Source organism: Sapajus apella, unplaced genomic scaffold, assembly GCF_009761245.1.
Source record: "Sapajus apella isolate SASKATOON/1434 unplaced genomic scaffold, GSC_monkey_1.0 scaffold28, whole genome shotgun sequence".
NCBI lineage: Eukaryota > Metazoa > Chordata > Mammalia > Primates > Cebidae > Sapajus > Sapajus apella.
Window position 1 is genome coordinate 22,252,198 of NW_022436968.1, and position 22,941 is coordinate 22,275,138.

At 44.6% G+C, this 22,941-nt stretch overlaps 1 protein-coding gene across 3 annotated transcripts in view; it reads right to left on the reverse strand.

Moving 5' to 3' along the window:
- Window positions 1-22,489, reverse strand: part of ITGA6 (integrin subunit alpha 6) — an 80,642-nt gene extending 58,153 nt beyond the window's left edge. For all 3 annotated transcript variants that reach the window (XM_032292945.1, XM_032292942.1, XM_032292944.1), the window contains exon 1: window positions 22,082-22,489. In XM_032292945.1, coding sequence (XP_032148836.1) covers window positions 22,082-22,263 — 182 coding nt within the window. In that variant the 5' untranslated portion in view covers window positions 22,264-22,489. The remainder of the gene's footprint in view (window positions 1-22,081) is intronic.
- Between the last annotated feature and the right edge of the window lie 452 nt (window positions 22,490-22,941).

Consider the following 22,941-nt stretch of genomic DNA (forward strand, 5'->3'; position numbering starts at 1 on the left):
CCCTGACATGGGTAGGACTCCTAGCCCAATGCCCTTCCCAATGTGCCACATTCTTCCCACCACAACTGGGAGCCCTCCTCCTCCATCTGGCCACACCCTGGCCATCCACCAGGAGCTGCCCCTGCTCCCCTCACTTCCCAGGCACACAAGGGCTTTGACGCCTTTGCTCACATTTTCCTGCCACATTGTCCCCACCCCATAAAGTCTCACCACCAGTTACCAAGCTCCAGCTCCAGGCTTTACCTACGTATTTGCCTTTAAGACCCCTAACTCAAGTTTCATCATCCCCAAAGTACACTTTCCAGGTCACGTACTTCTCCCAACTTCACTTTACTAGGCTATCAACTCCTTGAGGGCAGGAAGCTGGTCCTACTTTTTTTGTAACCTTAAGGGTGTTTGGCCAAGAAAAACACCAAACCCTATTTTTAAATTATGCTAACTGGATAATCCAGTTGGGCAAGTATGAGCTACAGTTCACAGTGGAACAAATCTAGCCCGGAATTTTCATGTTTACACAGAAAGCTGTTTAAAAGGCTGAGGCTCTCTTTTGACTATAAACTACAATGTCACATTCAAAAGACTAGATTTCTAATAACTTTCTAAGAAATCACGAACATATCCTACGTTTGAATGAGGCAAACAAGCTATTATTGCTAATACCAACAGCTGTCATCTCCCATGCTCTCATATTAGACACTCTGCCTAATAATATGAGACACTGTAAGAGACAATCATATAAGAGACACTATTGCCACCACCCATTTTACAAATGTGGACACAAATTGAGAAGACAAGTAACTTGCCCTAGATCACACAGCTGCTAAGTGACAAAACAGGAGTTGTACCTAGCACTCCCTGGCTCCCAGATCTTGCTGTAAACCACTATACCCAGAGTCTCCTTTCTGCTTGATTTCATGACGTCACTAAAGCACTCCAGTGTACTCATTAAAAAATATATTTCAGCAGAGCATGGTCAGTTATAATTAAGGTCTATTAAGTATGTTAAGATCTGTGCTAAAGGTAAAGTTAAAGGCAAAGAATGCCTGCTACTTTTAACTGGAACACAAGACGAGCAATTTTATCCTGGCCTTCCCAAAATTTCACAAGATACCTTTTTTTCCTGCCTCCTTGAAAGAGCATGCTGGAACTAAACCCCATTTCTGGTGAATATGACGCTCATGTGACATTTGAGCCTGAGGGTTCTAGTTCTTACCCTGACTCAGTGCACTTTACTATGGGTGTGACTCTGATTAAGAGCAAGGGAGCTCATGCAAAAAAGGAACATCCAAAGCAGAACATGTTTTTAACAGCCACAACTTTCAACTCCTCCAGCTCAAAGTCTTTACCATGCACTAGGGGGGAAAATGTGAAATCACAACCATCAATTTCAACTATTTAAATGGAATGCCAATACAAGTGGTCAGATCCATGAGGAGGAGGAGATAGGAAAAGAATTCTGAAATTCTGGTTCTATCCCGGGGATCTATTTTTGGTGTGACCTTGGTCCAACAACACTTGCTTCTTATCTCCCAACATAAGAATTTCAGTAACCTCAAGGAAACAGCAGCAGTAGTACCAATAACATAAAATCACAAAAGCAACTGGCCTGCATTTAAAATGATCAAGAATTCTACTTCAACATAAATTTATTAAGCACAGAAATAAATATATAACTAGCTCATTTTAAAATAAAATTGGGGCTGGGTGTGGTGGCTTATGCCTGTGATCCTAGCACTTTGGGAGGCTGAGGTGGGCGAATCACTTGAGATTAGGAGTTCAAGACCAGCCTGGCCAACATGGTGAAACCCTGTCTCTACTAAAAGTATAAAAATTAGCTGGGTGTGGTGGTGGGCGCCTATAATCTCGGCTACTTGGGAGGCTAAGGCACAAGAATAGCTTGAACCTGGGAGGTGGAGATTGCGCCACTGCACTCCAGCCTGGATGACAGAGAGACTCCATCTCACGAAATAAAAAATGAAATAAAATTTGGTCAGGTGTGGTCCCTCACACCTCTAATCCCAGCACTTTGGGAGGCCAAGGCGGGCAGATCACTTGAGGTCAGGAATTTGAGATCGGCCTGGCCAACAGGGCGAAACCCCATCTCTACTAAAAATACAAAAATTCGCTGGGCATGCTGGTATACACCTGTAATCCCAGCTACTCCAGAGGCTGAGGCACAAGAATCCCTTAAACCTGGGAGGTGGAGGTTGCAGTGAGCCGAGATTGTGCCACTGCACTCCAGACTGGGTGACAAAGTGAGACTCTGTCTCAAAAATAAGTAAAAGTAAAATAAACTTAGGTGAAGTTTTTCACCTGACCGAGTAATTCATACTGGTAAGACATCTCTCAAACGGCCACAATAAAACACTGCCTACTGTAGTAAGGAAAAATGAAACTCCAAGCTGTGATCATTGCCTCCAAGCAACCCTGTTCTTTCAGTTTCACAAAGCAGCTGCCAGATCTTGTCAAATGTGGCATTTAATCATTTCCTGTGCTTCTGAATTACCAGATACCTGACTTATCAGTTGCCAAATCACATTTGTGATTTGGAGTCCAAACTCCAGTGAGTTTTCCTTTCAAGGAACCAAGTCTAGGAAGCTGTACACACTGGATTGTGAGCTCACTATTTCCATCCCTGACCTTTGCACAGCACTTGGCACATAGTAAATGCTTAGTAAATTTCTGTTATGGGAATAAAGTTTTATCATTAATTCATTACTTTTATTAATTTTAAATTCTAGCATGTTGTTACCAAGCAGGTTTTTATATTTCAAGTGTACCAAGCGTAAATATTATCAGTGTTAACTCAAAAAATAAGATTCATTTCATAAGAGCTCTTACCGAATAGTTCACTTGCGTCGGAAAAAGCGACTTTAAATTCCATCATTTTTCAATAAAATATTTTAAGTAAAAACCAAGAAGAGAAAAGGTAGACTTAATGGGCTCGCACCTGGTAGGTCGCCATACCCATTTTTACTATTTCAATAGTTTAGGAAATACAAATTTTTCAATGTTTTGAAAAGGAAATTAATACGGTCACAGTTTATTTTCTAAATGAGATAAATGAAGCAACAGGCTTAGTAGCTCTGCCAGAGAGTGCTGGCTGTCACCCAATATTGGTTCTCCCCTTTCCCATAGTAAAAGACTTTTTAGCTGGGCATAAGGCCACCCTGAATAAATACTACTCAATGAGCCTCCCTCTTTAGTTGGATGTGCCATACAACACGGTCCTGCTAAACAGGACGCATGACGTAGCCTCATGCTGCTGCTTCCAGTAATTTTCCTTAGAAGATGGCATGCATGCGCCTTTGGCTCTGTTGGAATGTAGGTGCCACCATCTTGAATCCGAGGTTGAGGCTCCAATGGTGGAGCAACAAGAGAGCGAGTCCTGGGTCCTGACACATCAGACCAGCTACCCAGGTTTTTAGAGGCTAGGAAGACAAAGCAAAGCAAAAAGCAAAACCAAAAGAGGTATTTTAGGCTTTTCTTTTAAAACAAACAAAAAACAGATTTAGAAATAGGATACTGTGAACAACAAAGGCAATTTAAAAAGTATAAATACCAGCCAGGCACCCTGGCTCACGCCCGTAATCTCAGCAGTTCAAGAGGCCAAAGCGGGCAGTCACTTGAGGTCAGGAGTTTAAGACCAGCCTGGCCAACATAGCGAAACCCTGTCTCTACTAAAAACACAAAAAAAATTAGCCAGGTGTGGTGGTGGGCGCCCGTAGTCCCAGCTACTTGGGAGGCTGAGACAGGAGAATCGCTCGAACCTGGGAGGCAGAGGTTGCAGTGAGTCAAGATCCTGCCACTGCACTCCAGCCTGGGCAACAGCAAGACTCTATCTCAAAAAATAAAAATAAAAAATAAATACATAAATGTATATATACACACATACACACAGAGAGAAATGAAGTTATATGCCTAAATGTTTAAATTGTTTACTACTCCATTCCTGCACTTAGAGATTTAAGAATATCCAGGGACCAGTACCACTTGGGAACCAATTAGCGAGCACAGATGGTGGCTGTCGCACTGGAGCTACAATCTAGGGGCTCCCTGTTTCATGAGGGATTTTCCCCTTTAGTTGCTGGGTTGTGGGGGGAAATATCTGGTGATTGGGGTGTTTCCTATGCAAAGAGTGGGCAGGGAAGTAGGGAGGGAAGCTCAGGGGGTTTGGGACAAAGCTATTTACAGGTTGAATATCATTTTCTGAAATGCTTGGGATCACAAGCATTTTGGGGTTTGGGGTTTGTTTTGTTTTTTGGATTTTGGAATATTTGCATTAATACCTACTGAGCATCCCACATCTCAAAATCCAAAATCCGAAATGCTCCAATGAATGTTTCTTTTGCATGTCATGTTGGCATGCACTTAAAAACACTAAAAAGTTTTCACTTTTGGAGCATTTCAGATGTTGGTTGTTCATATTGGGGATACTCAACCTGTACTAACCAGAATGAAAGTTATTTCAGTATTTTAGCAACTAATACTTCTTTACTTGTATATACTGAATCAGTCCTACTTGGACTTGTTATTACTGAGATAATATAGTGTATCCCTGTAGCAGCTACTACCTCCAGAAAACTTACATCTTTTCTGCCCCATAACAAACTGGCCGGCCAAAACCATAATCGGAAATACTAAGGAAGTTACAAGAATGGTGGGCTCAAGTCCTGGCAGTACCACCTGTTAGCTAAGCATCACTGTGGATTATCTGCAAAATCCGTTCTAGCTAAATTTTCTCATAGGGTGTTACAAGGATCAAATGAAACAATGGTGCTGGCACAGTGGCTCACACCTATAATCCCAGAACTCTGGGAGGCCAAGGTGGAAGGATCACTTGAGATCAGCCTGAAGAACATGGTGAAACCTCATCTCTACAAAAAATACAAAGATTAGCTAGGCATGATGGCACATGCCTGTAGTCCCAAGTACTCAGGAGGCTGAGGTGGGGGCATCACCTGAGCCCAAGAGGTTGAGGCTGCAGTGACCTGTGATTGCACCCCTCACACTCCAGCCTGGGCAAGAGCATGAGACTCTGTCTCAAAAAAGAAAAAAGAAATAATGTCAAGTAATTTTGTAAACCCTTAACACAGCAATGAAACATGAAACACTATATACAATCTTACACGCTCCAATAAGCCATTCTAATTTTAACACATACTTTTTAAGCATAAAGTACAGCTAAGGTACAAACACTGAAGCCTTCAGGGATCCTACAGCTTGGGCATAAGGCTGCAACTCTCTTGTTGAAAAGACTCTACTAAACCCACTGACAGCATAGCCTGTGGTCCATCGGACGGTAAATACAGAAAGGCATGAGGGCAGCCACTCCTCCAGAATCAGCCATGACCATTAAAATAGCGACACTGGTCAGGCCACTGCACTAGTAATTAACTGATCCTCCATTAAAGGTGAAATGAGGGAAGCTTAAAGTTCTTCCCTGCAGCACTGCTTTTAACAGCAGAGGATTAGAAATCACCCGAATACCCAGGCTGGTTAAATAAATCATAGTTTGTCCTCAAAACTGAGTATTATACAGAGATTAAAAATATTAAGGAAGCTCTTTATTTACAAGATGGAACAGGCGTTAAAATATACCAAAAGAAGAACAAGGTGCAGAAGAATCTACATGGAATGCTACCAAATGAGTAAAAAAAAAGTCTATGTACATATCTGCTTGCAAATATATAGGTACTTCTGAAAGATTCACAGTAAGCTGGTAAAACAATGGCTGCCTCCAGGAAGAATACGGTGGTTAGAGATCAGGGTGGGAGGTTGACTTTCATTCCATCTTCATAGTTTTAATATTTGTACCATGTGACTGTACTACCTATTCGAAAATAAATTTAAAATGAAATTTTAAAAATGGAGGTCAGTCCAGGGACACTGGGGTCATTGAAAATCTTGCAGAGAAAATGAGAGAGATAGTGAGATTAAAAAAGAAAGAAATCAGTTGGGCATGGTTGCTCACGCCTGTATTCCCAGCACTTTGGGAGGCCAAGGTGGGCAGATTACCTGAGGTCAGGAGTTCAAGACCAGCCTGACCAACACGGTAAAACCCCATCTCTAATGAAAATACAAAATTAGCCAGGCATAGTGGCGCATATCTGTCATCCCAGCAACTCGGGAGGCTGAGGCAGAAGAATCGCTTGAACCTGGGAGGCGGAGGTTGCCATGAGCTGAGATCGAGCCACTGTACTTCAGCCTAGGCAACAAAGCGAGACTCTGTCTCAGGGGAAAAAAAAAGAAAAAAAAAAAAAGAAAGAAATCAATGCCCACAAGTCATGAAGTAAACCTTATAATTGCATAAAACAAGCTCACACATGCTCTCTTTATGTAGGCAGTTGCCGGCAAAAAGAGTCAGATTGATTTTTACAGCCCGTTCCAGAGGCATGACAACACATCAGTAAAGCAGGCTCACCAACATGCACCTACTGTGCACCAGGCACTGTGCTGGCAACCCGGGCATTACAACAAAGAGCAAATGTAAGGCAGAGCCTAAACTACATGGAAGAAAAGAAGTACAACAGCTGAAAAGGTAGGTAAGCTTTCCTTTGGAGTGCCACAGTCAAGTGAGCTGCAGCATAAAATGCAGTGACATCAGACAGAGGAACTCTAACCTTCCCTATAAAATCCACAGCACTGACAGCATTCAGGGGAACCTTCCAGCTATGAAAATACATCCAACACAAACTCCTCACCCTTCATCCATCCTCCTTTCAGAAGGGATTGAATTTGTCCAGTCTGGGGGGGGGTCCCAATATTCAGACCGAAAGCACTGCAAGTGCTGTTTATAAATAGCTGCAGGGTCTAAATGCAGCTGGATGCTGTGGGCACTGCTCAACCTGCCTGTGGCAATCACTTCCTACCGGGAGGAGCTGGGTTCACCCAAGCAAAGTGAGTCACGGCCTAAGTCAGGTACCTCACCTTTCATCTAATCTAAAGCAATGAATGAGGGGTGTGGCAGTAACCAGTACTCCTACTTATTCAGAAACATGATGGAGAATGTGGTGACCAACATGGGGAATGCACAGCTGCTTCTGGATTTGTGGCCACAGGCAAATCCAAGGCTGGTTTCTAATGGAGAAATGTTTATCATCTCAGCAACTCAGGATGGCACCTCTCTATGATGAGAAAGAGATTCAGACAAGTTAGATGGGACATGAACAGATGTGCTTAAGCTTCTGGTGACATTTTATTTAAAAAGACACATTGGCTAGGTGGACCTCTGCTTAGGAGTGAGGGGGGATGGGGTTCTAGCAGGAAGTGAAGCAGAAACAACTCAGGACAAGATGGTAGTTGTGAGCGCAGCTCTGTCTCTGACTGCGGGACTGTGACAAATCCTAGATCTCCGTTTCTTGCTCTATGAAATGAGGGTGGTGGTCTACCTTTCTAGACCATTCTGCAAGTTCCTTCCCAACTTCTGCAAGTGGCAAATAGTTTCAGTGGTAAAGAAATTCGCAAAAACATATTGGGTATTACTAGAATATGTCTACTCTCTTTTAAGAGACAGAGTCTCCACTCTGTTACCCAGGCTGGAGTGCAGTGGCACAATCATAGCTCACTCTCACCTTGAGTTCCTGAGCTCAGGACATCCTCCCACTCCAGCCTCCCGAAGTACTAGGATCATTGGCATGAGCTGCCATGCCTGGCTGAGTTTAGATTTATTTTAAAGCATGTTTTTTATTTTTAGGAGTTATAAGTGTCAGGCTCTCTATTAAAGCTCTAGGCAAACACAGATAAATCAGACCCAAGCCCCTGCCTTCAGTGGCCTCACAGTTCAGAACCCTCAGTAAGCTTCTATTCTGACAGCTAATTGATAAGTAATATTTATTTGTTTCTATTCTGATAGCTCCCAAATAGCTTATTAGAAATCTCATCATGAAAACATCAGTAAAAATAAAGAGAGACTATTAAACTCAACAGGATCTCAGCAACAGAGAAATTAGTCATTAGAAACTCAAGAATCTAGAGCCGCTCCCTTTAGATTAACAGGGCTCTAAAGGAAGCAGGGTGGGGAGTAGGGATTAGTGAACCAGGAGAGTAATTTGCAAGACAAGCTAAAGATGACCTTACTACAAAGGACAGCTGTTAGTCCTATTGGTGCTCCCTGAACAGGCACTTCCTTTTGACTTCAGGCCACAAATGTGCTGTTGTCATATCAAGCCTCATCTTCAATCGAAACACAGAATCCAACTAAAATCACTTTTGGTTTCATCTTAAAGCTACCAAGGATTGAGGAATACTAACAAGATATAAATGACAAATAAGCTAATATAGCCAGGCTTCTTATCAGTTGCAATTTCCTGTTACTCAATTAAAAACGTGTATTACTTGGTTTCTCAAAGGCTGCTGGTGAAGAACTCTGGAGCCCCACAGGCAGAGCCAGGAATGTAACTGCTGAACTCAACTCGTAGCAGTCCTTAACCAAATTGTAAAAACACATAAAAAGCTATGAGACTAAATCTCAATTTGTACCATAAATATGTTAAACTTTTAATTCCATTGTTACTAATACACATTAGAATATGGAATCAAGTGATATATGATTTAGAACAATCATATATTGAGTTAAAGTTTAACTTATCAATACTTTATGGCCTCATAATATGAAACATCATTTCCGGGCAAGAGATGATGTGAATATACCTAACAATACTGAACCATAAACTTTAAAATGGTTAAAATAAATTTTATATTATAAATATTGTACCACAATTTTTTTCCAGCATGTAAAGATTATTCTAAAGAAATGGTTACGGCCAGGTACAGTGGCTCACGCCTGTAATTCCAGCATTTTCGGAGGCCGAGGCAGGCAGATCACGAGGTCAGGAGATGGAGACCATCCTGGCCAACATGGTGAAACCCCGTCTCTACTAAAAGTACAAAAATTAGCTGGGCATGGTGGTACGTGCCTAATCTCAGCTACTCGGGAGGCGGAGGCAAGAGAATTGCTTGAACCAGGGACTGGGAGGTTGCCCTGAGACAAGATCACACCACTGCACTCCAGTCTGGAGACAGAGCAAGACTGTCGTCCACGGTCACTCTAAGGGCTAGAGAAGAAGAAAGGAAAGAAAGAAAAAAAGAAAAGAAAAGGAAAGGAAAGAAAGAAAGAGAAAGAAAGAAAGGAAAAGAAAGAGAGAAAGAGAGAGAGAAAGAGAAAGAAAAAAGAAAGGAAGAAAGAAAGGAAAAGGAAAGAAAAGGAAAGAAAGAAAAGAAAAGAAAAAAAAAAGAAAAGAAAGAAAGAAAGAAATGGTTACCCTGGTTCCTATTCTTTAAAACCCTTTAATGTTTTTGGGGAATCAAAGAGCTCAACAAATACCTATTGAATATCCATTTCTATGTATTAGATTTGAACCAAAAATGAACAAGATATCAGCCTTGTTCTTAAGAAGCTCACAAACCAACAGGACTCGTATCCATCAGGCAGACATTTATAGGGTGCCTTCCATATGCAAGGGATTGGGCAAGGCTAGGAGGGCAAACAGGTGCTGTCTTATTTGCAATCACCCACACAATAGCAAAGGCTGTCAATGTTGACCTGAAGAATTCTGAGACTCCACTGAAAAATGTGCTATGGTCATTTGGAGTGCCCCAGTAAGTAGGGGCAAGGGTGACAGTGGCTCTATTTGCTAATTCTCCTAGCCCACTATGTAGAGGACATTTAAAAACCCAAGATACTGTTCTATTAAGGGCAAGATTATGTGGCACAAGTTTAACTCCAAGAATGGGCTACTTCCCCAAAAGGAAGATGTGTATGGCATAGCATCAGGTGGACTGGGCACTGGGCAGCTGGATTTCAGGGCCCACATCGCCACCAACTAGCTGTCACGACTTTTCTGGGTCTCAGTCTTCCTTCTATAGAAAAAAGGTTGAGCTGGTCAGTGCTTCCCAGTCATTTTCATAAAAGCACTGAATGACGGAGGCAGGTGAATGTGTATAGGGGCATAGTGCAAAGCAACCACCAAAAGCTTGCAATGTCTTCGAAGACTCGTGTTTTATGTAAGAAACGTACACACTTCATTCTGTACTATAATGAAGGTTTTACACCACCACCACGCCACCTCAGGAAGATGTTTCCTATCTGACTTGCAGCACACCAGGGGAATGGATGCTCACGTTCTGATGATTCACACTTCTGCATAATTCCAAAGATATTCTATTTCCTTTTGGACTCAGATTTCCCTCAAGGTCTATACCAATCATCTTGAAAGAAGAGATTGAAAAAGGACAGTATTTTAGAACCCAAAGTGCTGATTTAGCCTTATTTTCCATACTCCTGACAAATCAACAAGGCCATGTGTCATTTTTTATTGAATATATGCACTGAGACACTGGATACATTCATTGACTAGGATACAAAGACAATCAACCAGGCCAGCGGGAACAGGAAGCACAGCCTCGGCTCTCCTGCTGCGTTCCCAGAGCTGGCTTCCACCCTGCACCACACACACCCAGTCAACGCCCTGCTGTCCACCCTGCCTGCGGGACACACCAAGACTGTACCGTCCAAGGCACCACCCAATGCTGGAGCTGGAGATACTCCCAAGTGGGAAGCACTCTCTCCACACCTAAAATGAGCCTTGTAAGGACTCAAAAAGCCATGGCTCTCTGTAGCTCAAATAGAGCACAAAGGTCTGCAGATTACCAAACGGTTTTGACACATTGCCATCTTCTCTTCCTTCTTCCAAGTACCGTATTTCTCCTTCCTGTCTTCATCAAGACAATGTATACCTCCCGGCGGCCTGTGGACTGCCCTCCAGTTGTAGCCTCCCATAGGGCAACTTAACCCTTGACTTGAGTCCCAAAGGGTACTCTGCTGTCCACCAGACTAAAAAGATAAGAGAGCTACAAAAACTCCCCAGTGTGAAGGAATTACGTTCATATTTTACTTTATGGGACCCGTAACAGTAAAGGCTGATGTGATTGGATGAGCGGGGCATTCCACTAAGTGCTTTATCCTCACCTTTGACATTCACAACCCTTTGAGGTAGGTACCTCCATTTGACCAGTGAGGATAAGTAATTTGTCCAAGGTCAAAATCAGTAAGAATGTGAAGAAGCTGGGATTCAAATCCACATCCATCTGCCTCAATGAAGTTTTTACTCCTAATGAGGCAAACTTTTACACAAGTACTAAGTAACTTAGGGCGACTGACTTGCTCGCTGAGAAATGAGAAGCAATGGAAAAACCTCACGCCCTCCCACCAGGACGACTAGCCATCTACCTTGCATCTGTGCCCCTCATCCGGCCTTCCTTCCTCGTAACTGTGATGAGGTACTGGCTCCAGTCATCAGTTCAGTTCCCCCACTGTCCGTCCCTGTCACCTACCGGCAGATGTCACACCAACAGTTCTCCCCTCTCTTGCATTAACTTTTCCTTTCAATTAAATCATATTCATCAAACAAGCTCACTACAAGCTTCTCCCATCTTAAAAAATACAAAATTATTTCTCCTTCCAGTCCCCCTGGTTCTGCTCCCCTCTACAGCAAAACCCCTCAAAAGTTCCTATTGTCTCCAGTGCCTTCTCTCCTGTTCTCTCACAAAGCCGCTCCAAATTAGGCCTTGCTCCACTCCTCCCCATCAGGGCTTTCACAGGGTCGCCAGTGGCTTCCACGTTGCCAATCTAATGAGCAAATCTCAGTGTCATTTGATACAACTCATCTTTCACTTCTTTTTTGAAACACCTTCATCACGTGGCTTCCAAGACCACACACTCCCTCCCCCTCCTCCTGCCACTGGTGTCAGTCTCCAGGGCTCTCCCTAGCCTCCCTGTGTTGGAACGCCAGAACACCACAGGGCTCAGGCCTCAGTCCCCATCCTTGGTGCAGCCTCCTCAGTTCATCCTTCTAAACATAACCTAAAAGCTCCTCTAGCTGCATCACCAATCAAGCCTTTCCAACTGAACTTCAGGCTTTTAAATTCCATTTTTTTAAATTGACTCAGATGCTTATTCAACCGCCTAAATAACTCCACTTGGCTGTCTAGTCACTCCAAACCTGACAAATCTAAAACCATAATCCTCCCCTGCCCCCAAAACCTATTCCTGTCATTCCTCCCCACACCATAATACAACTCCATCCTCCTAGCTGCTCAGGCCCAAAACCCTGGACACATTCCTCTCTACTCTGTCTGTTTCAACTGATATCCAGTCCGTCGGAAATCCAGTTGACTCTACTTTCAAGGCATATCCAGGATCCAAGCACTTCTTACTATCTTCATTGCTGCCACATTGGTCCAAATCACCACCACCTCTTGTCTGTTTATTACAGGAGCCTCCTAGTCAGGATAGCCTTCTATCCTTGCCCTCAGACAGTCTACTCTCAAGGCAGCAGGCCAGAGAAATACATTTAAAATCCAAGAGAGAACATGCTCTACTCTTCTCAGAACCTTCCAGTGCTTCCCATCTCATTCATGAGTAAAAGTCAGTCATCTGATGTTCCATTAAGGCCCTATATGATCTGCCTCCAAGGAGACTCGTTGCTTTGCCTGAACATGCTTCTGCCTCAGGGCCTTTGTGCTTGCCATCGTCTCTGCCAGGTATGCAGCTTTACCCTCTCAGGAAAGTATTTTCTGGCCATCCCATTGCCAACCGCTTCTGTCCCATCTGCACTCCCTGTTCCCTTTCTCCACTTTGTTTTTACAGATACCGCACCAACAATTCTTGTCTCTCTTGCATTAACATTTCTGTATTAATTATTACTATCTAACGTAATACACCTTTTTTTTATGGGTTGTCTCCCTGATCAGAACATAGGCAGTGATTTTGTCCATTTTATTTGCTGCTGTAGTCCCAGCACTAGTACAGTGCCAAATATATAGTGAATATCTGTTGAATTGAACAACTTCTATAGAAAAACCCAGAAAAGATGGCCATGGTTTCTCTGCAGATCCAGAGCACATTTCCCTCATGTTCAAATAGACAAAAATCCCTATTTCTTTTGGGTTAAAACAGAAAACAAGTATAAATCAACATGTATGCACACACATAGAAATAAATGAGCTTATAGAGACCAGTTTCATATCCTAAGATACTGAAAAACCCTCTTAGCTGGCTTTTGGCACGGCTGCTAAGCTTGGGGAGAGGGATCACTGTCTCTCAGAGCTCACCTCCCAGATCATCCTGAATGAGGGTCCCCACAACGCCTCTCCCCATTCCTGCAGCCCCTTCTCAGTTAACCTCTGTAGCAGCCTTGGGCCCTTTCTAAACATAGGGCAAGCCTTAGAAGGTACTTTTCTGTCTATGCTGGCTTATCGGATACAATATCTGAAATAGCTTTCCCATGTTCTTGGCATAAAAACACTTCTCTAGTCTGGGATTCCCAAAAGTCCTCCCCCAACCTTGGCGCCATCTAATTCAGTAGGCATCTCCTTCAGCCTTTCCCAAGGTCACTGTCCTTGAGCCTCTAGAAGGCCCAGCAGTGCCCAGACCCATCTCTCTTTGCACTTGTAAGTTCGCGAAAGGCTTATTTATCACCCAGGTCTTTAAGCTACCTCTTAACTTTCTCCAAGTATCGTCTTAAGTCGGCAGCTGGGCATAGTCTCACCAGCAGTCACGAGGCCTCGGTGGCAAATAATAATATCCCTTTCCTAGAATTATGTCTCTTCATGTCTACCTGATCACTTCTGAGCTTCTCTGAACTCTTCCTTTTTAAAAAACTCTTGGGGCTGGGCACAATGGCTCATGCTTATAATCCCAACACTTTGTGAGGCCAAGGTGGGCTGATTGCCTGAGTCCAGGAGTTCAAGACCAGCCTGGCCAACATCATGACATTCTGACTCTACTAAAAACACAAAAGTATTTGCTGGGTGTGGTGGTGCACACCTGTAGTCCCAGCTACTCGGAAGCCTGAGGTGGGAGGATCGCCTGAGCCCAGCAAGGTCAAGGCTGCAGTGAGTACCGCTACACTCCAGCCTGGGCAATCAGAGTGACTGTCAAAAAAAAAATAAAGAGAACTCTTGGGTTTGTGTGACAGCAAAGCTAGATTCCTTAGGTTCAATCAACAGGTTTTCGGCACTTTTGTTTGGAAAAAAAACAACGGCCTTTTTCCTACCTATCACTAATCTCTCTGGAGCCTTGTAGAATCTAAACATTTCCATTTCACAACTTTTACTGTTTTGATACCTTTGTTCTAAAGGGACATACATAATCACACTGCCAGTAAGAGGGCAGTCAGGCCATCAGCCGACAAGACATATCAGGAGAATGAGGCCTAGGTTGGATTTCTTACTCCCCTGAGCAAGGAGGAAGAACAGATCAACTCCAAAACCTCAGTGCTGCTGAATGGGGCATCCATACCAGAGGCCAAACATTCCACTTCTTGGCTATGATTCACTTGGATAAGGATCCTCTCATTAACTTGACATCACAAAGCTTTATCAGGACCACAGAAGACTGTAGTCACCAGCATATCCTGAAAAGAAGGGCTCCTGATTCTGCAAGGACAAAGGAGTTATTTGAATCAGGAAGGCTTAGGTTCAGTGACATCCTACCCACTGGGTCTGAAATGTTTATGATCATTTGCAACACACACACACTTGAAACAACCTCAGTACAAATGAACGTCCTTTTCAAAATGAAGAAACCACAGTGACATTGATATCACTGGGCAAAGCAAACAGAGCTCTTAGGTAAAGAGGCATTACTGGGAGCTTCCTTACTCTTCAAATCACTAACCAGTGTGCCCCTTTCAAATTATTGCAAAGTTTATTTGTATTTCTATACTCCCAAGCTTAGAAAGCATGTTTCTCTCAAAGGATTTTCTTATACTGTATCCGAAATGGCTTTTCAAAAAAGTAAGCTTCAGATTGTATGACATGCAAAATATACTAGCCGACTGGGAAATAAACATGCAAGCAGATACCCACGGCTCCAAGTCACATGTTTTTGCCCTTTGCACTTGTGTTTAGTGGTACTTCCTCCCATTCCCCCTAATTCAGAACAGTCTTCTTTACTATTTAATTGGTTTTAGAGGCTTAGTTTTCTAAACAGTCTTTTTGCCAATTTAGGATGAGATGAAGCGATAGAGGAAGCCAACACTGGAATCTGGCATGCGGCTGAACCGGGGAGGGTCTGCAGCCTGTGAACAGTCTTCTACACACACACCAACCTCAGAATCCGTACGCTGGTTTGAGGTCGTCTTGTTTATCTAAACAGAAAAGCCAGACAGCACTAGATTTGATAGTGGTTATCATACCCTGTTATTAGGTTGACAGGGACCCACACTGGTGAAAGGCCCATCTACCTGCCCCAATTCAGGGCTAATTAACAATTAGCTTTTAACTTAGTTCCAAGAGATCAGTGTTTTCAAATCTACATGCCAGTTTAACAAACAAGCCCGTGAAGGAAACTACTTCCATACTTCGTCCACATAAATTTCCAACCTTAGGCAGTTTTGTCATCAATAATCCACAGGCTCCTTCCTAGCAAACATTAATGCCAAGCAAAAAACGGAGAAAAACAAATCGTCTTCAGCCCTGCCCTGAGTGTTGTGCAAGTTATCCAGCCTCCTAGGAATGGAGGTATGGGGGTACTTTCAAGGTCATAGAGGTCTAAGAAACCAGACAGGTGGTATTCCTTAGCAGTAAACCCATCCTGTGACTGCACCACTCACCCTCCATGGGTATCCCGCCCACAGTCACTGCCCCGTCATGTCTGCGCACCCATCTGTCCACTCATCTCTGAACACTGAGACCTCACTGGGATTTATCTAGGGCTTAGCAGCTACGAAGGGCTGCTAAGTGGCAGGCATGGCTCTTTTGAGATGCACTTTCCAAGTGGAGAATGGAATGAAGAAAGGAAGAATGTACACTTAAACATGATGAAAACCAAACCTAAAAGAAGAAAGCACACCCATGGCACAGGCCAGGAAGCAGGGAAGATGTGGATTTAGGATGCGGCAGCCACTACCCCTCTTACAGCCTTGGTCTCCTCATCTATTTAACAAACAGAGTGCTTACCCTGGGCCAGGACTAGTCTAATGTGTGAGGATCCTAGCTTCACCGCTGAAGGCAGGAAGGCCTAGGGAGGTCAGAAATCCTGCACAAAGTCATGGCTAGTAAATGCAGAACAGGATTTGATCCCACCTGGCTCTAGGCTCTGCTCTCAGCCACTACATTATAGTCTGCCTTCTGGGTAAAGGAGGAAAGCTAGTCTGACTCAAACACAGAAGACTAAGAACAGATTCTTGGAGCACACTTACGGAAACTGACGTAATAGATCTGCGCTGAGCTGAGAATCACACTTTTATAAAACGTTGCCCAAGTAGTTACCCTGAAGACCAGCCAGGTTTCAGAACCCCCAAGCTTCCTTCCAGATAAAAAGTTATTTGATTCCAGAGTTGTACCCAACCCCAGAAAGGGAAGATGGGCACTAGGGGCCGAGGCTACATCCACTTCCTACTGCTGTAGTATTTAATCTTTACCATCCTCCCAGGAGGTCCACGGGAGTGCTACAGAGATCCCCAGATCCCATGCTTTGGCTCCTAGGCTCACCCCTGGAGCAGGTAAGCAGCCTTCCCACCATCCTACCGAAAGAGTTAAATATATCCAAGATTCCCTTCCTATCCTGGAAGAAATAGACTCCGCTATCAATTCATAAGTGACTTCACACAGGTACTGCACTTGCATTTGACCCCCACACCCCTGTCCAGTTGCTTCTAGGATCTCTATTCCACAGCCATCCTTCTCTATCCAGTCTCATAACAACCAACCACCTCAGCAAGCCCCGAGTACCCACTGCAGTGCAGGTCAGCCTGTATTTCCGGGGTGAAATTCCAACGTCCACCTTTAGGGCAAAAGCCAAGTGTAATTTAAAATCACTCATGAAAATCCCTTAGCTGGGATCCTGGCCTTTGAGAAAATCAAAAACCAAGAATTAACTTCTTGCATGTCTCTTTGCTAAGCTTATAGCTTCACCCTCCCAGGAGGCAGAAAACACTGACACCTGAGCAAGGAAGGGTAAAGGGTCAAAGAAAGGGATGAGTTGATTTTGCAGGTTAAATTGAGTGTATAATATCAGACTTTATTGTATTTGCAAGACATATGCTAGGTGCTAGCAGGCAAGAAATGGATGTAAGACCCCTGCCCTCACATAACCTATAATCTAGTTGGGAGAGATTAGGTCATCTGAAGATGGTGGATAACAGTTAAGCACAAACCATCAGAATTGTCAGACACAATATGTTACAGACATCCAAAGGAGTTACGAAATTGCTTTAGTGTAGGATGGGGAAATTTTAAATTGGTTCTTAAGCTATGATTATATTCTTTCTTAAAATGGGCTGACTTAGCACTAATCAGTGTTTCAGGCACAACTGGCCCTGTCATCTAAGTGTATAGCAGTTTTTTCTGTTTTGTCTCACTGTCCCTCTTGAAAATACCAAACAATTCACTGGCCTTACTGTCCATAGTAACATGTTGAGCCAAGGTCTTCAGGGAACCATGCGCCATAATTCTAGTACTATTTGGCTATGAAAGCTTAAATTAAATCTCAATATATTGTTATGCTAAGAGTCTATATAACTGAGAACACAGAATAACCACTTCTTTTTTAATAAAGGAATCCTTTTATATAAGCATTTAACCCAACTTCTCCCAACAAATTATTTATGCCATATAAATACTTTGACCCTTTTTTTCCCTAACCCTGTCATTACTTGGATGGTCTCACACCAGCCTGTGTTAAAATTAAACTTGCCTATTTCTGCTTTCTTGCAGAGTCCTAAGATTTCTTGTAAGTTTCACGGCCCGTTTTGGCTTTTTCTCTACTCTTAGCATTCAAGGTGACCCAGCAATCCCTAGAAGATGGCCCTGGGCCACATGGCACTCCAACTGAGTGAACAAATGCAAGGAAGCAAGTGCGTAGGTACACACCCTGAATACAGTCCCGATCCCTGGCTAGCTAGAGCCACACTTGACTGGGCTTTTTCAGAAGGGAATGGGGTGGGGGCAGGCAAAGAAGGAAAGAACTTGATCCAAGGCCAGCTGGAATGGAGTCAATAGTAAGAGTCTAGGCACCAATATTTAAATAGATAGGCCTAACCTATGCATATGGGAAGCAGTTCGATAAATCAACACAATACTGTAAAATTCCAAATACTTCCAAAATTCAGACGCTTGCCCTTTTCTCCTGGTCTGAAAATCATTTCTGGCTTTTCCATTTAAAGAAGGCATGAGCATGGGTCAGAGATATCAAATTCAAATCCACATTCTTTTCAGATTCTGCTCAAGGTGAATTTTCAGCTTCAGTTTCTTCATCTGTAGAGAGAGGCAGTTGGACTAGATGATCTCTAGTTCAGAAAATATGAGTTTAAGAGATGGAACATGACAAGTCTGAGAAAAGAACAAACCTATTAAGAGTTAGAACAGAACAGAACAGTGGGCCTTGAGCACTTCTGGAAGACAGTGGTGATCAGAGAGAGAGAGAGAGAGAGAGACCCCATCAAAGAAGAAAATGAGGGCTGACAGAATTCCAAAATTACTTCATGAGACTCTCCCTCTAATAGATCTCCTTCTTCTAAGTTCTTCCTTGTGGTCATATATAGATCTATCTCTTCCCAGAAGAGCTAAGAGTGATGATTCACAGGATGGATATATCCACGGTCATCATCACATACATTCCATCTCTGGAAATGACTCAATTTTAACTACCTGAGAGAAATTAAAGAGTCCAAGGTGCTCAGATCCTGACCTTGGTCACTCGGTTGACCATTGAGTAACCTTTTGGAGTCTGAAACATCTGTAATATACAGCCTGAAAATCTGAAGTTTTATAGTATCTAGTCCAATTTTATAATCTCCAAAGCTTTAGAACACCTGACATGTTTTGGGGGTCTCTGACACAACATTATTCTGTCATAAAGTCATAACTAGAATTTAAGATGTGATTGAATAAAGGCACTACAGAAAATTTAAATCACAAACATTTATGATAGGTCTTTTATGAAAACGCAAATATGTATCTGTTAGTCCCATGCATCTTTGATATTTTACTTCTCCTGCCTCCAAGTCCCCTGTTCTTTAAACCCACTTTCATTATAAGTCTAATTAAGACCTACTAAAGTTGCTTTGAACATAGGTTTCACAAACATGACTGAGTTTAAAATATCATTACAAGAACAGAAAATCAAACACTACACGTTCTCACTCACTGGTGGGTGTTGAACAATGAGAACACATGGACACAGGGAGGGGAGCATCACACACTGGGGTCTGTTGGGGGGAAATGGAGGGGGAGGGGGGGGGGGGGGGTGGTGGGGAGAGAGCATGGGGAGAAATGCCAGATATAGGTGATGGGGAGGAAGTCAGCAAATCACACTGCCATGTGTGTACCTATGCAACAATCTTGCATGTTCTTCACATGTACCCCAAAACCTAAAATGCAATAAAAAAAGGAAAAAAAAATCTGATATATTTGGATATATTTAAATATCTAAACATATTCTGTCATTTATATAAACATCTAAATAACAGAATATTATTCAGCACTAAGAAGAAATGAGCTATCAAGCCATGAAAAAATATGAGTGACACTTAAAATCACTAAGTGAAAGAAACCAATCTAAATAGACTATATACTATGTGATTCCAAGTATACGACATCTCGAAAAGGCAAAACTATAGGAATAGGGAAGAGAAAAAATAAATAATAAAATAAAATATCATTACCCAAACAACAATAACCTTTGGCTTTACTCTCCCTCAGGCATTCTTAGAATCACAGAATGTTTAAGACATCTTGTACGGTACCTGACACATAGTAAGTACACAATTACTGCTTTTTAAATTATCATTAACAGCTACCATTTAGTCAGCAAGTCTCCATGCCAGGCAAGCATGAAGCACTTTGCATATTATCTCTGAACCCTCACAATAACCCCAGTAAGCAGTAATATCTCCATTTTACAGAAAGAAATTAAAGCTCACAGTAAATTAACAGCTGCTAATAAAAGGGCGAGAAGGAATCTCAGCTTAGGTTTCTCTCCCACCAGGTCCCTGAAAGACCCCCCACTGAGTTTTTCCATAGAGTTTAGGAAGCTGGTCCAGAAGTTTTCTCAATCTTCCTGGCTCTGCTATTTATACCCACATTCTTTACTGTCAAAAGTGACAGCTGACCTGTGTGCTGTGGCCTGTGTGTGCTGGTTCTCCTGGGAGGATCAATGCTATTCCTGAAACTGGAACACTTTACAAAAGCATAGGGGTGGGCAGCACGTGACATAAACCACAGCCCTCCTAAAGTGTGGCCACTGCCTTTAGACTCTAGGAAACATACAGTCTCCTTACATGGGGCCTCTCCCCTTTGTCAGCTGCTAAGAGCATTTCTAGAAGGCATCAGACCCCACTGCAGGCTTATCTTTGCCTTGGAGGAGTTTCCATCAGCTCTAATACCAGAGAAGCCCAGCAGCAGTAACAAGTTTTAGCAAGCATGTTGCTAACCTTCAGGACACAGATTCCTGGCAAAGTCACGTTTTGCAAATCTCCACTGCCAGGATATTTCATGTCCCAGTACCTTTCCCTTTACACTTTTTGCTTGAACAAGTATTTCAAGGAGGCCACCGGTTTCAGTGGGCCTTTGGTGTAGAGACAGAATGCCCAAGAGAATGAATCCCCTCTGCTGGCCCAGAATCATTTCTGCACTAACAAGCTCAAATTCTACACACTAAGTATTCAGAGACAATAAACGTCATCCATTAACTGAGTTAACAGGAAACTTTCATTTCAGATTTACAGCTTAACAACAATTATTTCTGAGAGAAAGCAGAGTATAAGCAGCTGGCCAGGCATGCGGCCCTAGACCACCCTCCTGGAGCCTCCCCACCCCCAGCTAATTTCTGTGCTTCACCTAGCAGGTGTTACCAGGAAAAAAAAAAAAAAAAGACTAAAACTCAAGGGCTGTAACATTCACTAATTCCAAAGTTGTTAACCGCTGAAATCAAGAGGTTTCCTCCAGTTCTAAAATCCCATTCGCCTCTCCTAAACACAAAATATCTTCCCTGTGGCTGCACTTTGCTTTCTTCGGTCTGTTGGTCCTGGAAGGTCCTCAGTTCAACTAAAGGCCTGGGTGGGGAGGGGAGACCTTTTGTTGCTGGAGCCTATTTTTCAGTAGCACTGATCAAGAATGCAGCCCCATAGCGATTAAGGCGACTAAGCGCCAAAATAGCCTCTCCGGCTTAAATAGCTCGATCATGTGGGAACCAAACACTGTTTAAGAAATAAAAGGAGAGCCGAGGAGTGCGGGTCTCCACTTTCTCCTGGGAGGTTTACCGCTATGGTGGGGGGGGGGGGGGTTGTCCCTTTCAAACCTTGTTTGCAAAGTCCAGGCTCAGATCGGACATTTTGCTTTAACCCTTCGGCTGTACCCGCCCAATGCCGGGGCCCCGCGGGTCTCCGGTGCTGTCGAGCACTTTGGGGGCTGGGCACATCACTCAGAAAGACTTGTTTTCTCAGCTGATCTAGTCCAGCGAACAGGTGCTTGGTTAATTCCATCTTTTTTTTTTTTTTTTCTTTTAAGGCGTGTAAAAGTATTTTCTAAGGAGCGCCCGCCTTGCTGGGAAAGTCATGCAGGACACATGGAAAGTGGCTTTCCAACTTGTGCGGGGCGCGCGAGTCTGCTGGGGGCACGCGGTGTGCCGTGAGTTTGGCAAAGGCCTGTACCACCCGGAAACTACGCTCCATCCAAACCACAGCAGCGCTGCGGTGACCCCGCACCCCGCCCCCGCCCCAAACACACACGTGAAGCTCAGCAAAGCGTGCCACCTGCCGGGGTCCCAGCAAACATGCCCGGAGGGAAGGACCGGCGTAAAGCACTTTGTTTAAAACAGAAAAAAAAAGTAAACTCTCCCCGGGGCCAGCCCAGCCCTCGGGTTCTCCTCTTTCCCGAACTGAATGGGGGGAGGCGCCGCGCGGGGAGGGTCCGGGTGGGGAGCGGTGCGCGCTGGGCGCTGGGTGCGCCTTGGCCGGCCAGGGCGCGCCCCACGGGCCAACTCCTCCCCGGGGCCGGCGGGAACAGGGCGCGCCCTCGCCTCTCCTCGCTCGCACGCCGGCGCCCCGGTGGGGGTGGGAAGGGTCGGGGAACTCACAGCCGCTTGTCCTCGGGCTGCAGTTGCCAGTGCATGGCCAGCGAGAAGCCGAAGAGGCTCCCGGGGTCCCCATATTTCCGGATCACGTTGTCCTCGCGAGTGTCCAAGTTGAAGGCTGCGCCAAGCCGGGGCAGGAGCCCAGCCAACAGGTAGAGCAGGCACAGCTGCCCCGCGGCGGCCATGGGCGGAAGCACCGGGAGGCGAGCGGGGACCTGCAGCGGCCGCTCTGCGCTCCCAGCTGGGTCGGAGGCTGCCGCGCTGCTGCCGCCGCGGCCACCTTCGCCTCCTCTAGCCGCTGCGCCCGGCCCCACCCCCGGGACGGGTCGCGCTCTCCGTCCGGCCGCTCCCCCTCGCGGGCAGCTAGCGAGTGCTGAATGAGCCCGTTGTTCTCTGGAGACTCGCAGGCGTTTTATCGAGTGACGAGGACGCCGGCCCCGCCCCTCCCCACCCTCTGGCCCCTCCTCGCGAGCCCGCGGCCGGGCGCACCGCCCGCACCTTTCCCGCCGCCGGCCCTCACCTCTCCAGCCGCCTCGCACCTGCCCGGAAGCCACAACGTGAGACACCCGAGGCGAGCTCACCGCGGAGCAGCCCCACTCCCACGCCCCCTCTGGAGAGAACTGTGGTTGCGAAGCAGCGCAGAGCGAGGGAAAATTCACTACCTATTATAATGAAAAGTGCAAGTGATGCACCTGGCCTCATTGCCTGAGCAGCCTGTTCTCGCAGATGTGGGCCCACGTGCGAATGCATACTTCATTCATTCATCTCTACAGGTGTTTGTGGAGTGCTTAAGGCGTGCTTTGGGCCTTAAAATACAAACACCTGTAGAGGGACTACAGCTTGTGGACTACAGCTATGTAGGC